Source organism: Phacochoerus africanus, chromosome 12, assembly GCF_016906955.1.
Source record: "Phacochoerus africanus isolate WHEZ1 chromosome 12, ROS_Pafr_v1, whole genome shotgun sequence".
Taxonomy (NCBI): domain Eukaryota; kingdom Metazoa; phylum Chordata; class Mammalia; order Artiodactyla; family Suidae; genus Phacochoerus; species Phacochoerus africanus.
This window is the reverse complement of record NC_062555.1, coordinates 47,832,811-47,850,365: the sequence shown is the minus strand read 5'-3', so window position 1 is coordinate 47,850,365 and position 17,555 is coordinate 47,832,811. Positions and strand designations below refer to the sequence as shown.

Sequence of the window (17,555 nt, the reverse complement as noted above, 5' to 3'; positions counted from 1 at the left end):
ACTTTGAAATTGGGTCTTTTTTTTTTTTTAATTTTTTTATTACAGTTGATGGGTCTTTGTTTGTTTGTTTGTTTGCTTTTTAGGGCCACACTTGTGGCATACGGAAGTTCCCAGTTGGAGCTACAGCTGCTGGCCTATACCACAGCCATAGCAGTGCAGGATCCAAGCCACGTCTGTGACCTATACCACAGCTCACAGCAATGCCGGATCCTTAACCCCCTGACAATGGGAACTCCTGTGTTTGATTCTTCATGTGTTACTCTTAAACCATATTAAAGTTAGAATAACTTGATTTGCATATTGTAGTTTTTATGTATGAGATTCATATATTTTGAGTGCTAGGTGGAAAAATTTTCATCAAAAAAGTCTTCATTTTATGAAATGCTTAACATCTGTCTGTTTTAAGCCACAAAAGTATCTAGCATAGATTCTTCAGAACAGAAAAAAACCAAGAAAAACTTAAAGAAGTTTCTTACACGACGCCCCACTTTGCAAGCTGTTCGTGAAAAAGGTTATATTAAAGGTAGGTAGAAATGACGTTTATAATAATGAGCTTTGGCCAAAATCAGAAATAAGACATTTTAAATTAAAAGCTGAAAAATTTCCAAACAGTGAATGTCTTCTTATTCTTTATTCGTAAAGTTATCAGATCTAGTGATTAAAATACATTTGAGTAATTAAAATTGATTTTTTTGATGCACATGAAGAGTTTAACTAAAGCATTGATGAACAAGGCATGAATACCAAATTAGGTTTTTAGAAACTCTGTACCAGGGGAACTTTGTGGGTGTGATGGAATGGGTGCCAGATTTTTAGAAGACATGACAATAAAGATTTTTAGAAGACATGACAATAAAGATTTTTAGTTTTGTGATGCACTGATGAGAAGAAATTGGATAAATAAGTGGAGAGAAAGAAGAAAAATAATGAGCAATTTTATTTTTAATTTTTGTCTTCACTTCTCATTTAAGGTAATTTAAAAATTAGTGTAAAGTGTTTTTTCCTAATGAATTTTTACATTTTTTTTTTCATGTATAAGAGCCATAATGCAGTAACAGGATCTTTTCTTAAAGTATTTCTTAAAAATCACATATACTTGTACATATCTTTAGTTCTTACAAGCATATTTAATTTCAAAGGTAAAATTTTCTAATACATGTCTCAAAACAGAGACATATGTTCATAAATGAAAATGTAGGAAAAGGTACCATAATATATACCATATATATTATAGCTGTCTTTGATTATGAAGTTTCTAACAAAGTCCATGGCTGGAATATCTGTTGGCAGAGCATCTAAATTAAAATACACAAATGACTTTCATTTAAAAGATACTTGAAACTTCTAGGCAGAGTTCTGCTAATTAAGTGATTCAAATTAGCAACCTTAAAGAGTTAAGGTTAAACAGGCAGCCCCAGATCATGCATGTGAATTTAGCATACTGAGCTTAGAAAGCCTACAAACAAATAGAAAGTGCTGCTAACTTGTTCATCAGGCCTTTCAATGAGAAATATAAACTGTTACCACTTTCTGGTGTTGATCATCTACTTCAAATCCTGTATCGTATTTGTTTGTTTTCCTGAATATTTAGCACCAGTGTGGAATTTCCCAACTGTTGGGTTTAAAGATTACTAGAACAGATTTTGGTGTATTTTATGGTCACACAGCAAGTTTAAAAAATATTTGGACATTTGCTACACGGTAGGCCTGAGGCTAGGCACTGCGAATATCTCTTGGTGTTCAGGAATTCCAAGGTCCCTGCCCATATGAAACTTATGTAGACATGAGAGGTGGACAGAATGATTGAGGGTACTGATGACTTCCATGAGTACTCCCTAAAACAGAGTGACTGGAATTGGAGTACCTTAGGGTGGTCAGGGGTTCTTCTAAGGAGGTGACATTTCAACTGAGGCTGCGAGTCAAGAGGAGGAGCTCTGTTTGGAGGCTGGGGATTGTGGGGATGGAGTAGAAAGCAAGAAGGGAGCCGGGCGGGAGGGAGTTGTGTGGCTGGTGGAGCTTGGTCCAGGAGGAAGACAACTCGGAATGGAATTGGAGGAGGCAGGCAGGGTGCAGGTCAGACAGCCGTGCGTCATGGTAGTGTCTTCATGCAGGGATGTCTTCTACCCGCCCTGAATGGTTTTAGCCATTTTGTGAACGGAATTTTAGCCAGGTGACCGTTTTTTGTTTTTTTTTTGTTTTTTAAATCTTTTTCAGATCAGGTATTTGGAGCCAATCTTGCTAATCTGTGTCAGAGAGAGAATAGCACAGTGCCAAAATTCGTGAAGTTGTGCATTGAACATGTTGAAGAATATGGTAAGAAAATGATTTTTTAAAAAGTGTTAAATAAGCACACCAACCCATTGTATTGCTATGAAAATCCCTAGGAATTTTTGTGATTTTTGAATGGTGCACAGAAGTTCTTTATAGTTGTGAATTATCAAGAAAACATCTTTTTTTTTTTTTTTGGTCTTTTTGCCATTTCTTGGGCCGCTCCCTTGCCATATGGAGGTTCCCCAGGCTAGGGGTCGAATTGGAGCTATATCTGCTGGCCTACACCACAGCCATAGCAACACGGGATCCGAGCCACATCTGTGACCTACACGACAGCTCACGGCAATGCTGGATCCTTAACCCACTGAGCAAGGCCAGGGATTGAACCCACAACCTCATGGTTCCTAGTTGGATTCGTTAACCCCTGAGCCACGACGGGAACTCCAAGAAAAGCATCTCCCCCCCCCCCAAAAAAAAAACCTTACATTTGTGTACTGTTTCAAATTAAGAGCTTTGCAGTCAATTATTGAATGTTCAGTATTTATGATTGATTAAGCATATGGTATTCCTTGAAGCCAATTGGAGTTGGCATTTGCTTAAAATGAAGAAGGTAGTGATTATGAACCTGTGTTTACTAAGAAATGACTTGACATTTTGGCGCAGTGGTTAACGAATCCGACTAGGAACCCTGAGGTTGTGGGTTGGATCCCTGCCCTTGCTCGGTGGGTTAAGGATCCGGCATTGCCGTGAGCTGGGGTGTAGGTTGCAGACGCGGCTCGGATCCTGCGTTGCTGTGTCTCTGGCGTAGGCTGGTGGCTGCAGCTCCGATTCAACCCCTAGCCTGGGAACCTCCATATGCCAAGGGAGCGGCCCAAGAAATAGCAAAAAAAAAAAAAAAAAGAAATGATTCGACAGTATAGAAGAGGTGAGAACTATATCCAGATCAACTACAAAGTGTCCCAACAGACACATCCTCTTTGTGTCATTTCCTGTGAAACAAGGCTTAAAGGAATTTCTGTTTTGGTTAATTTTAACATGTTTTTAATACATATGCTAGCTTTTACTTTGTTTTGTTTTTGGTTTTGCTGCACCCTCCACATATGGAAGTACCCAGTGATTGAATCCTTGCCACAGCAGTGACCGGAGCTGCTTCAGTGACAATGCCGGATCCTAATCCTGCTGTGCCACAAAGGAACTCCCTATACTGGCTTTTAAAATAACAGTGTCTCGGAGTTCTCGTTGTGGCTCAGTAGTTAACAAATCTGACTAGGAACCATGAGGTTGCGGGTTCAATCCCTGGCCTCGCTCAGTAGGTTAAGGATCCGGCGTTGCCATGAGCTGTGATGTGGGTCGCAGAAGCGGCTCGGATCCTGCATTGCTGTAGCTCTGGCGTAGGCCGGTGGCTACAGCTCCGATTAGACGCCTAGCCTGGGAACCTCCATATGCCATGGCTGCAGCCCTAGAAGGACAAAAAAATAAAAAATATAAAAATAACAGTATCTTAGAGTTCCCTGGTAGCTCAGTGAGTTAAAGATCCAGCTTTGTCACTGCTGTGACTTGATTTCAATCCCTGGCTCAGGAACTTCCACATGCCACAGCCGTGGTCAAAAAATAGGACAGTATCTAACTATATTCACATTAATTTATATCAGTATATTATCAACAACGTCTTGTGTAATTAAAATATTGGCATAATAGGTAATTTCTGCCAGTCACAGATCTCTTCTCTGACCCTTGTCACTGAGACAGCAGAGGCGCCATGACCCTTGCCTTTATTGGAAGTTAAATGAATAGATCATGTTGAGTGTATGCATCATTATAATTTATTGAATCTGAATTTTGGGGCTACATTGTGTGAATTTCAGATGATTCTATCCCATATGTAAAAAATTAATGTTGTATTAAGTTGTCAGTTGTTCTTATAGAATGGTTATTTTAGTTGCTGTCTTGTTTATTTATTACAAGCACTTAATATGACACTTTTCAGAGAGTGCCTTCATATGTGCATTTACATTATTAACTGATGTGCAAAGAAACAGGTGGGCAGATTTTATCTACTGGCTCCCTTTACCTTTTGAATTATCCTCAGGTGTTTGCTGAAGTTTATCTTAAATTGCTAGTATTTCAAGTCTGAGATGATTTCCTTGAGATGATCCACAATCTACATGATAAACAAAGTAGATTTGTGGCCGTTTATTGAATAATTCAGAGTGAATCTCTATCCCTCTCTCCCTGCTGAGCATCTATAAAAAGCCATTTAGAGGAAGAGTAATTTTATTTTAGGCGGATGTTAATAAGAATTGCAGATCATGAAAGCATCCTTAGAAGAGGCCAAAAAGTACTTTAAACATAAAATTATCATTTGTCTCTTAGGGTTGGACATTGATGGGATATACAGAGTCAGTGGCAACCTTGCAGTGATCCAGAAGCTGAGATTTGCAGTCAATCATGGTAAGATCACTCCCCCTTGTTGTATACAAAACAGCCAATCATAATTGATAGAATCTTTTTAAAATAATTGCAAAAAATTTCCCGTTCCTACTGTTTTCCAGATGAGAAGTTGGACTTGAATGATAGTAAATGGGAAGATATTCACGTCATCACTGGAGCGCTCAAGATGTTTTTCCGAGAATTACCAGAACCTCTCTTTACATTTAATCATTTTAATGATTTTGTGAATGCAATTAGTAAGTATCTAATTGCACTGGATTTTTTTCCCCTTGGATGTTGAAAATCCTTTGTCCAGATTAAGTTGCTACAGTTGCATTTGGTCTTTTAAACTAGTTATTTCAAAGGGTTGCTTTACTCCAGAAATTCCATATGTGACCACCAGATGTCACTGTGTATCACCAAATGTCAGGTTCCAAAATAATGTCCCTGCCTTCAGTCTGGTGCAGAGCCTCCAGCTATTGTTTTTTTCAGAACAAGAACCAAGACAGCGTGTCTCTGCTGTGAAGGACCTCATCAGACAGCTGCCAAAGCCCAATCAGGACACGATGCAGATTCTGTTCAGACATCTCAAAAGGTGGGGATCTCTGCACAAAAGAGGAGGAGTAGTCTGGGAGAGAGGGAAGGTTGGAAGGCTGCACAGGTGTGGGACGTGCGTGGTGCAGGACCCCCGGCCCAGGGTCACACAGACCCAGGCTCACAGCTCAGCCATGCCGTCTGCTGTCTTTGGAATGCAGGAAAGCTAACTTCTTTGAGCCCCAGTTCCTCATAGGTAAAATGGTTTGGTATGAAGAATACATTCAAGTAGATTTAAAATAGGAGGCATTTATAGCAGGCCCAGCGCAGAGTAAGTGTTCAGAAGTCGTTGCTAAAGTTAATTATTTTGAAGATGAGGTTGGTGATTTAAGTGAGGACTGTTCAGTTACCTTAAAGTAAAGCCATCATAGGTCTAAGTCAGTCCACAGTTAAGCTAAAACTTCTGTTGGAAAGAACACAAGATTACTAAAATAAATGATCACAGCATGAGAGATTTATTAAAAAAAAAAAAAAAGGATAAAATGAGTAAAATTGGAAGTTGAATCTCTGTGCCTTAGATTTTCTCCTTGTCAACCCAGCGGAGAAATCATTGTTACCTGAATTGTAGCATGTATTCAAATCTATGTCTTATTTTAAACACTTAGCTGAAGTATCACACATTTAAAGTTGGTGAGGCTGTGTATAATTACACTTTTCAGCTATGTTTGCCCACAAGAAAGCTTCCCCGTGCCATTCGAACTGACGGGTAGTTTATATGTACCTTAGGAAATGAGCATTATTTCTCTTTTCGAAATGCAAACTGTCCATATTTACAATACTATTTGAAGAATTTTCCCTGATTTTTACTCTCTCTCTCTCTCGTAACAACTTTTTGTTTCCCTTAGAGTGATAGAAAATGGCGAAAGGAACCGCATGACCTACCAGAGTATAGCGATTGTTTTTGGTCCCACTCTGTTAAAGCCAGAGAAGGAGACTGGTAACATAGCGGTTCATACTGTCTACCAAAATCAGATTGTGGAATTAATTCTTCTGGAAATAAATTCCATCTTCGGACGTTGACTCTTACTGAAGACAACCTGTGGACTAGAAGCCGGATTTCATCAGCTTTCAGATCCTTAGACGTGACGTATTTTATTTTTGGACCAAGCAGTGACTCTGATTTTGCACTTTTTTGAGGGATCAGAAGGGAATGGGAGAGTCCAGATGGATGTGTGTTAGGCCCTCATATTTGCTGCTTTGTTGCGAGTTGATAGAACTGTGTGTACTTTTGAATTAATTTTCTCCTGAATGTTTTGCATTTCATACTCTGAATTTCAGCAAAATTCCAAACTTGCAATTCTCACCAGTCATATACACTGGAGAATTTGGTAAGAATACTAGATTTTTTTTTTTTTCTTTCCCCTCTTCAAACTGGAAAATATAGAGTTTCTATATTGGATAGGTTCATCACCCATTGGAAGAGGACTCACTATCAGTTCTTTTGAAAACGCTTCTGGGCATTTTAAGCAACATGAAGTATCTCTGTTTTGAAACCTGTGTATTTCTTTTTCAGGGTGTCTGCATGCAGTGGCATTGTAAGTGCTAGGACCCCTGATAACCCAGGCGTGAGCCCTCGGTGAAGGCTTGCTGCCCTTTGCCGTGTCTCCTTCCTGAATATCTTAGTTGCTTGTTTGGGCAGCACACTAATTAATAGTACTGAAAACACTGTGATAAACTGGAGTTTAATTTAGCATATAGCCAGTGCAGGGTATCTGGGGGCTGTCCGTGCTACCCTGACTCGTAGCTAACAATCCTAATTATACCTAGTGCCATACTGACTTCTTGGTAATGACCCTGTGGAAACCAACGTGATTTGATGTAAATACAGGCTCAAGACTCACCGTCCTCCAGCTTCTGTATATAATTGTGTTGTATAGTCTCAGAGTACATTCTAACCCTCCGTGTCTAATCACGGTATCGGTAATCTTCTCTGTGAATCTTAGGTTTCCTCCAGAAATAGGCCGTTATTTGAGAAAGTTGTCGGTGTGCACTTTCAGACTTTAATTACATTTCCAGGCAAATCACTGTAATGCAAATGGTACTGGAAAAATAACTGAATAGACTTGCTAAATGGTAAATGCACTACAAGAGGAACCTTTTAGATTATTTAATATGTACAGAATACATTAGAAAAAAATTTATTACAGAATTCTAACTCTGCAGTCTGAATAGTGGAAAACCCTATGTAAATCAGATGGCTGTCAGATCGAAAATGACTTTGCTAAATTTGAGAATTTCTTTTTACATGACTAATGTAGAGTGGTTTGTATAATAAAACAGGGTTTGGCAGGTTTTGTTACAGAGAGCATGGTCTGCTGAAGATTTTTTAAAATGTATTTTTCTAGATTAACTGCTGTATATGAAATGTCTAATCTGAATAAAGAAAACTATAAGAGGTTTAGAGATTTTTTCCATCGGAAACGTGCATTTTGGTTTTTAATTTTTTTTTGTTTTTGTTTTTGCATTGACTGGCACACTCTTATACCTCATTTTTAAAAAGTCAACGGAATCCAATTATTTCCTGTGGCAAATATGTTTTCTTCATTTCACACCTTTTCTGCTCCCGCCACACCAGGGCCCCTCCACCCGCCCCCACCCCTGCCCCCACTCTTTACTTCTTCACCAATATTTGAAAAAGGATGATTTGTAACCAGGACTCTTTTTCTTAGGGTTGCGTTTTTAATTTACCGATTGCCTTCCTCGGGAACAAATATTTTTTTGTATGATCCGTCTAAAAACCTCTCACCTGAGTTTATGGTGAAACTGTTTTGTGTTGTTGTGGTCTTGTTAAATTGATAACAAACCAAGCTACCTGACAGCTGTGGGAAAGTAGATTGGGGAGGAAGAAAAAAACCCCAGGGTGAGAATGTTTATATTTGCCTAAAGATGTCCTTAACAATACACAGTATGCTTTAGGCCTGGCCTATGTAGTGATTATATGCCAGAAATGCAGTTATACTCAGATCAGTGATGTTCTTTCTCTTGGTAGTTTTGAACATATCAAAGATTAAAATTGTCCTGTGTTTCTTGTTTCAAAGCACACACGTGTATGTGAAGTCTTAAGTGTTTTATTAGCCTACAGCTAATCAGCTTATTGTAATATTGTGTGTACAATGAGATCAATGTTTTGTGTTTTCATCCTTTGTGAATTAAAAATTCTCACTTGTTTTTTTTTTGTAGTAACAAAACCAGTAATATTTTCTGGTCTTGACAGCTTGATTTTTAGTAGAAAATATATTAAAGGCTGAAATAAATTGTCAGTGGAATTTCATTTCCTAATAGGCTTTCCTTCACAGTGTCATTAAAAAAAAGTATTGGAAATGGCAAGAAAAAAGTATATTCAAATATGTTACAGTGTTCCAACAGAAGGAAAATAATTACCTTTTAAATTTTACAGCAGTAAGAAAGTTTACTTTTTACTGAAAAGAAAGAAATGATGTTACCTTTTTAGATAGAGGGGAATCTATAGACACCCCCCCCCCACCCCCCGTGTGAAAAGCACAAATGGAATGATTCAGCCAAACTTTGAGCCCAGGCGGTGGTGTTATACACACATTCACAGACATATATGTGTAAGTAGATGTGCTTGTCATTGCTTACAAACATGAAAACTCATCAGTGATATCAATGGCAGGTGCTCAAAAGCTTGGTTTTATCCCAGGCTTCTTTGTAAGCCTGGAGTATTAGATACTAAGATAGCAGTGAGAGGGGAAAAAGTTATTCCATAATTGTGCCAAGAGATTTTTTTCTCCAGTATCTTTAAGCAGTAAAAAAAAATACACAGAGGAGCTCCTGTCATGGTGCAGTGGGTTAGGAATCCAACTGCAGTCGCTCAGGTCATTGCTGCGTCTTGGGTTCAATCCCCAGCTGGGCACAGTAAGTTAAAAGATCTGGTGTTGCTGCAGCTGTAGCTCAGATTTGATCCCTGGTCCAGGAACTTCCATATGCCATGGGTGTAGCTATTAAAAAAAAAAAATACACAGAGGAGCCTACAACATTGTTATTTTAGTAAAGAAGTATAGTCAAATGGACCTCACGTTCTCACTGGTCTTAGGAAAGTCAACTGGTCAAATACTGCATCTACGTAGAGAGTTGAAAACAGGTAGAAAATAAAATTTTATTGAGTTTACTGGTCTCTGAACTCCAGCCCTCAGCTCTTTTATAGAAAGCGGGTCTCTAGTTTGAGACAGAGAAAGTGTTTTAAGTAGCGAGTTCAGCCTGTATGTTAGAGAGACAGGGCATTGTTTCTGGGTTTCTTCGTTTGTTTTTTAAAAACGGTATTCCAGTATAACTAATACAGTGGCGCTCATTTGCAACTTTGGTTTGAAACAAACAAACAAAAGGCAAAGAGGCTGCAAGACAGAATCAGCAGTCTTCCGTGATGGTGATTAGAATCTGTTGGAAATTCACAAGCCGTAAACCCAGGCCCAGCAGAGTCAGACACAGCGTTGGCGGGAAGGGGGAGGCGCAGAATCTTAATGAGACCTTCTCTAGCTACTAAAGACCCGAGTTCTCCCGGAGAATCTCAATTAGGCTTCTCAACTGAAGTTTTGTGGACCAAGGGTGGCTCTAAATACATTCAGCTGGATTGAGCTTTTTACAAATTAGCCTTATGTGAATATGGCACTTAAATGAACTCTTTCATTTCCTTCATTGCTTCCCTTCTCCCACAGGGGGGAAGAAAGAAAGAAAAAAGCACTTTCACGGTCCTCATAAACAGAGTCCTTCCAGAACAAGGTAACAAACAAACCACTACACTGCGAATTTGGGAAAGGTTGGTTTCTTACCTTTTTTCCTGAACTCTCCCGTGTCTTTGTTTTACTTCCTCTTTCAACATTTTCCGAAGAGCGGTCTTTGGTAAAGATTATAGTTATTAGGGAGTTCCCATTATGGCTCAGTGGAAAAACCCCCATGAGGATTTGAGTTCGGTCCTTGGCCTCACTCAGTGGGATAAGGATCCCGTGTTGCCGTGAGCTGTGGCGTAGGTCGAAGATGCAGCTCGGATCCTTAGTTGCTGTGGCTGTGATGTAGGCCAGCAGCTGCAACTCCGGTTTGACCCCTATCCTGGGAACCTCCATATACCACAGGTACGGCCCTAAAAAGAAAAAAAAAATTAGTTATTAATATCTGGAGCCAGATCTTCCAGGCAGTTCTAATAGTTGTGGCTTAAGTAGGACTGAAACTTGTCTTGAGCCTTGTAAACCTTGTAAATTTGTTGAAATCTGTGCTGACCTCAGAATGACAAGTGACGCCTGGAAGTTAGGACAGCAGAAGTTAGGACAGCAGGAAGGTCAGGGTAGGGACTTAGGGACGAGTGAAGATTCAGCGTAGTGTCCAGGACCTTCCTCTTTTGGGCTTTTTTTTTCTTTTTTTTTAAGGGCCGAACCCGCGGCATATGGAGGTTCCCAGGCTAGGGGTTGAATCGGAGCTATAGCTGCCGGCCTACACCACAGCCACAGCAACACCAGATCCAAGCTGCATCTGCGACCTACACCACAGCTCACAGCAATGCGGGTCCTTAACCCACTGAGCGAGTCCAAGGATTGAACCTGCCTCCTCATGGATGCTAGTCAGATTTGTTAACTGATGAGCCACAATGGGAACTTCTCTCCTGGGCATTTTTATATTTAGTCAAGAGAAATGGAAATCTTAAAACTCAGGTCAAACTCAAGTTTCCTTGAGTGATGAAGCAGGATGGAGCCCAGGGACACTCACATTCGCAGTCCTACTTTCTGGCAGCCCAGAATACTTCTGAACGCCTCAAGCCTTGCTGCTCGTTAGTGGCACAGAATGATAAGCCTAAGGGAAGAAGCATCCTGATGAGTTATGTTATTTCTGTGTACAGTTCATGATTCGTTTAAAGCATATCTGGTGTATGCACGTAATATTTGAGGAAGAAATGCATAACTTGTCTGCCTATTGTGGGCTGAGTTAATTTTTCTATTTTCAGGCTGAGGTAATTTTTACTTATGGGGCATCTTACAACTTTTGTTTTCTTTTATGTAGTATGTTCCTCTCTTATGCATATGGAGGTGGGCTGTCCCAGCAGTTGCTGTTTGCCTGGGACAGTTGCATGAGTGGCTCCTCACGCAGGCTGTATTCGGCTCATTGAGGCCCTTGTATCCAGAGTGTCCTGATTTCCTGGGAAGGGTGGATTTAGAGGAAGCCAGGACAGCTGCGTTGTTCTCCTTCTATAAGGGGGACTCCCAGTATCTTTGGATGACATAGTGCTGTGAAGTTCCCTGAATTCAACCCCTCATGTTGGGAGCCAGATCAAATGTGACTGACATCTGACCATGTCCTAGGACTGCCAGGAACAACAACTGAGCTCTTCCTTACCATCTTGTCAGTCTTGTAAGTGACTGGAGCATGTTCACTTGGCATCCTTGGTCCCATAAAGCCAGCGTCAGACAATATGAAATTGCTGTTTTAAATAATCAGCAGGACTGCAACATCTCCCACTGAATAAGAGGTTGGGAAGAGAGTTTAATAGGAATAGTTTGGGAGTTCTTGTCGTGGCTCAGGGGTAATGAACCCAACTAGTATCCGTGAGGTTCAATTCCTAGCCTCGCTCAGTGGGTTAAGGATCTGCCCTTGCCATGAGCTGTGGTGTAGGTCACAGACATGGCTCAGATCCTGCATGGCTTGTGCCTGTGGCATAGCCCAGCAGCTGCAGCTCTGATTTGACTCCTAACCTGGGAACTTGCATAAGATGTGGGTATGGTACTAAAGAAAAGAGGAAAAGAAACAATTTGCTAAGGTCCCATTTAATCAGCAAATTCAGTGAATTTGTTTTGGGCGTTTATGTGTAGTGTTTACTTCGGGGTTATAATGGTAAGCAAAACGTTCTCTCGTGTTCATAGTTTTGAGCCTGGTATTAGGACAGCTGATGTTTGTAGTTCTGAACTGAACCCACGTTGAGTAGGTGAACTGCAGTGGCTCATCTTCTGAGGTTGCACTGGGATCTGTTGCTCCATGACCAGGCAGCCTGAGTTGAGACTGATGTAGCTCTTGAGTACTTGTTGAGTTGACGTAAGGCAAATTCTTCAAGTAAACACAGGAAATGGGGAAGGCTTTGATGAAGCATCATTTTGGTTGATTTCAGTCGTTTTAATTGCGTTCTGGTTTTCTTATTTGTGCGTTTGTGTTTCTTTTTATGGCCATAATCACAGCATGTGGAAGTTCCTGGGCTAGGGGTCGGATTGGAGCTGTAGCTGCTGGCCTCCACCACAGCCACAGCAACACCAGATCTGAGCCTCATCTTCAACCTACGCCACAGCTTCCAGCAATGCTGGAACTTTAACCCACTGAGCAAGGCCAGGGATTGAACCTGTGTCCTCACAGGCACCGTATCGGGTTCTTAACCCTCTGAGCCACCACAGGAACTCCAAGGTCTGGTTTTAGTCATCATGGTGTGAAGCAATGAAACGTGAAGTGGGACATTTTCATCTAAAGTGTTAGGAAGAGCGTGGGTTTTACATCAGAAGTGGTCACACAAGGAATCCACAGCATTTCTGTTTGAAATTTAATTATGTGGGAAAAATTCTGGGTACATGGGGTTGGTGACCACACAGATTTTTAGTTCCCATGTTAAAACAGCAGCAGTGATAGCAAAACTAGGTAACAAGGTGCCCATGCAACCCCCCAAAACACGAGCAGGTGGAGATGAAGCACCATCAGCCCCACAACCTGCCAGGGTACAGTGTCTGTGAGAGAGGAACAGGGAGGAGGTGGTGGGGCAGCATCTGGGAGACATGAGGACAGGAGAACCACCTCACAACCGTCGGGACCAAGGGGCCCGAGTCCCTGTTGCCCCTAGGAATTCTCAAAAGCAACTTGCCAGAGGCCCTTCCAGGATGAGGCCACACACTGAAGAGGAGTTGCTGGGGTGGAATCACAGTTGGGCAGGTCAGGGACAATAGACAAAGGAGATTGTCTAGATCAAGGTGGACAAGGCAGCAGAGCCAGGAAGTCCCAGGAATCAATGCAGAAACAACAAGAGTGAACCTGTGAAGTTAATGAAGCTTTCTTGAATCCTTTGTCCCAAACTTCAGGAAAATTAATTTTACATAAAAAATGAACAACATAATAGCATTGAGGTCAAATCTCATATAAAATTATAAGCAAGAAGACTAAGTGAATAATATCTCTGTGGAGAATGAAAGCATTCCAGAAACACATCCACAAGAGAAAACCGTATTCTTTTATTGCTCCAGGTTTTCAAGAAATGGTATAAGACATGAAAGCAACACCCAATTGGAATTGTAAGAACTAAGATGACAGAAAAAGACAACTAAGATGAAAAAACACAGGAAAGGATTAGAAATAATTCAGAATTGTATGGGAGTTCCCATTGTGGCTCAGCGGTAATGAGCCTGACTAGTGTCCATGAGGATGCGGGTTCAATCCCTGGCCTTGCTCAGTGAGTTAAGGACCTGGTGTTACTGTGAGCTGTGGTGTAGGTCGTAGATGTGGCTTGGATCCCTCATTGCTGTGGCTGTGGCATAGGCTGGCATCTGCAGCTCTGTTTCTGTTCCTAGCCTGGAAACTTCCATATGCTGCATATGCAGCCCTAAAAAGCAAACAGCAAAAAATAAAAAAACTATTTTAAAAAAACCCTTTAAATAAAAAATGACAGACTTAAAAGGTTTTGTATTTTTATTTTATTTTATTTTTTGACTTTTGGCTTTTCTAGGGCCGCTCCTGCAGCATATGGAGGTTCCCAGGCTAGTGGTCTAATCGGAGGTGTAGCCACCGGCCTACGCCAAAACCCCAGCAACGCAGGATCCGAGCCCCGTCTGCAACCTGCGCCACAGCTCATGGCAATGTCGGATCCTTAATGCACTGAGCAAGGCCAGGGATCGAACCCACAACCTCAGGGTTCCTAGTCGGATTCATTGACCAGTGAGCCATGATGGGAACTCCTTAAAAGATTTTTTAAAAGGTTAAAAATGACATTGAAGTTTGGCGAAGGTCAAACATAGAATCGGTAGGAGCTCCTAAAGAAGAAATCCAAGAGAAGTGAAAGATGTTAAAAATACATCAGGAGTACTTCCCCGAATTCAGAAAAGAAATTGTATATTGAAAGAGCACCCCAAATAATTAACATTGACCTAAAATAACCATCAATCATGCATATTCTAGTGAAGTTACTGGACTATGAGGGAAAGTAGATCTTTTGAGCCTCTGATAAATGCATGTGATTCGTAAAGGAAATGATGAGATTATCAGAATTTTCAACAGTAACATTTTGTACCAGATGCAGATGGAGCAATATATTTAGGATCCTCAAGGAAAGAAAATCAGGAATTTTCTCTGCAACAAAAATGACTTTAAATGTATAAAAGGCACAAATTATCAGCATTTAAGAGTTCAAGAAAGACTCTTCCCATGATCCCATCTTTAAGAATTGATTATAGAACAAATTTGGGGGACATCTGCCTAAGAACTCATGGTTGAGCATTGAGTAATTGCCTAGAGAAATAAGACTGAATGAGGGCGGACAGGGAGGTTATACAGTCCTCGGTGACGGCATACACCCCAATGAATGAAGATTTAGTCCCATTATAATGAGTGGGGAGAACATATGCAAAGGATTTTTACTATTCAGTAATTGTATCAGTGCTGTTATTCTGATGGGTGTGTATGAAGTAAGAGATTAAACAAATGGCTGTTTTTGGGGTATCCTAATTCTGTCGTCCTCTGAGTCTGAGAATCAGGATTCACATTTTGGAAGAGTAAAAAAATTCTGTGGTCTTTAGTTTGGATTGGGAGTTTCAGTATGAAACCATGAGGGAGTTTATGTTTGCGTGTATGTGTGATCTAACTGTAGAAAGATTGCAGTTTTCTCTTGGGGACATGTTTCTGGAATGCTTTCAGTCTCCATACCATGTTATTCACTTATTCTTCTTCCTTATAATTTTATATGGGATTTGACTTTGATGTTATCATTTTGTTCATTTTTATGTAAAATTAATTTTCCTGAAGTTTTGGACCAAGGATTCACTTGGGTTAAGAAACGACCCACTCAAGCAACATCTCGTAACACCCCCCATCTTGACCCAGACGTGTAATTTCTCATGAAAAGAAACAAAGGCTTTTTAGAGATGTGGCTGGTTCCAGCTCTGAGACAAGACGAGCACAAGATGATCCTGGACAATCTTGTCATGGTTAATAACAAGGCAGCTGTCATATGTGACTAGGATCTTGTCAAAGGCAACTTGGAGAAAATACCACTGGCCGAAGACAGGATAGCGGTGGCGGTGCGGTTCTGTAATGAGAATAATCAGAGTGATCGCGGCAAATTGAGGCCAGTGATGTATTTCTAACCATGAATTCATGATGAGATTTAAAGATAATCACCTTTAAAGGATGATCAGGAATCAGTATCTTCTGGAAAACTGGTGAATAAAGGGAAAGAAGCAATTATCCTGTCTTTTCTGTTTGCTCTTGACTCCTGGGCAATCAAATGGCAGATGAGGGAAAGTATCTCTATGTACATGTATTCCAACTAATGATTGAAAAAGGAATTAGGAAGTTTCTATTGTGGTGCTGTGGAAATGAATCCAATTAGTGATCCCTGGCCTCACTCAGTGGGTTAAGGATCCACTGTTGCTGTGAGCTGTGGTGTAGGTCGCAGAGGCTGCTCGGATCCTGCGTTGCTGTGGCTGTGGTGCAGGCTGGCAGCTATAGCTCCGATTCGACCCCTAGCCTGGGACCCTCCATATGCCGCAGGTGCAGCCCTAAAAAGCAAAAAAAAAAAAAAAAAAAGAGAAAGGATATAATGTCACCCATGTTATAACCCCAATTGTGTTAATAAATATAGATATTAAGAATCAGTGGCTACTAGCATCATAAAAAGAATATTTTTATGTTAAGAGGACTTTTCATGTCTCCTGATGAAAGAACACAGATGTCTCATTGAGTGATCAAAGAATTGAACCTCAAATCTGAATCCAGCTTCCAGTTTGTGGAAAAGACGGAAGACACAGAACTGCATCATGAACATGAAATGCGGTTGTGAGAAACTACTGTTCAAAGGTCTCAAATTCTTCTACAGATAGTACTGTAAGGCAAAGGGATGGAGGGGGACCCTGTGTATTTGCAGTTGCGTTGTGAGCACTGTTTAAGAACAAATAGCCAAAACTTAGCAGTTCTTTATTATTTTGTTACATCTTACTGTTATCCATGTTCTTAAGGCTATAGTCTGTCTGTATGGTAGACATACTGTAGAATCATGTCCTTTACACATCTTTTCCCAGTTCCATGTTCAGTGACATCATGGTAATTTGCACCCAGTCATATGGAGATATTTAGACCAAACCAAAGATTAATTTATTGTTTTGTTGATTTTGTCTAGACCTAAGTGATGGGGAAAATATTTCCACAGATTAAATTTTAAAATGTGTTGTAACCATTACATTGTGAATAACACACACAAATGAGGAAGTAGCCCTCTGGTATTAACAAAAACTTATTATCCAATTCAGCAAAGAAGGCAGATGCATCATTGACAGGTGAGTGAAGTTCTTATTCTTGTGTTTAATTATTTACATTTGCCCTACTCATTAATGTAAACCATTATGTCACCAACATTCATACCAGATTATACTAATTTGTCAGTTAAAATCAGAAAATGGCTGTGAGAGTTTGGCAGGAATAAAACATTCTTTAGGAATAAATTGGCTATATAGACTTTGCAATAAAGAATATTGTGTATTTTATATTATTTATGTCAATAAAATTTACAATAAACTTAAAATATGTAATAAATACATGTGTGTGTGTGTGTGTGTGTATTTTATGCCAGTTCTTTCCCCTTTTTTTGGCCTTGCCCATGGCGTGTGGAAGTTCCTGGGCCAGGGCTCAAACCCATGCCGTAGAAGCAATCCAAGCCACAGTAGTTACAACGTCAGATCCTTAACCTTCTGCTTCACAAGACAATTTTTTCTCCCTCCCTCCCTCTCTTCCTTTTTCTCCCCTTCTCTCCTCTCTTTCTCTCTCTCCCCCTCCCTTTCTTGCTAAATTGAAGTATAGTTGATTTACAATGTTGTGTTAGTTTCTGATGTACGGGAAAGTGACTCGGTTATACAGAAATATATATGTTCTTTTGCAGATTCTTTTCCCTTATGGTTTATCATCAGATATTGAATATAGTTCTCTGTGCTACACAGTAGGACCTTGTTGTTAATCTATTTCGTACATAGTAGTTTGTGTCTGCTAATCCCAAACACTTAATTTATCATTTCTCACCCCTTTCT

The 17,555-nt window shown here is 40.3% G+C and overlaps 1 protein-coding gene across 8 annotated transcripts in view; it reads left to right on the top strand.

The window, feature by feature from the left end:
• Window positions 1–7,704, top strand: part of ARHGAP12 (Rho GTPase activating protein 12) — a 117,614-nt gene extending 109,910 nt beyond the window's left edge. For all 8 annotated transcript variants that reach the window (XM_047754571.1, XM_047754569.1, XM_047754567.1 and 5 more), the window contains 6 exons: window positions 407–523; window positions 2,215–2,313; window positions 4,645–4,722; window positions 4,824–4,958; window positions 5,194–5,296; window positions 6,141–7,704. In XM_047754571.1, coding sequence (XP_047610527.1) covers window positions 407–523; window positions 2,215–2,313; window positions 4,645–4,722; window positions 4,824–4,958; window positions 5,194–5,296; window positions 6,141–6,315 — 707 coding nt within the window. In that variant the 3' untranslated portion in view covers window positions 6,316–7,704. The remainder of the gene's footprint in view (window positions 1–406; window positions 524–2,214; window positions 2,314–4,644; window positions 4,723–4,823; window positions 4,959–5,193; window positions 5,297–6,140) is intronic.
• The last annotated feature ends 9,851 nt before the right edge of the window (window positions 7,705–17,555 follow it).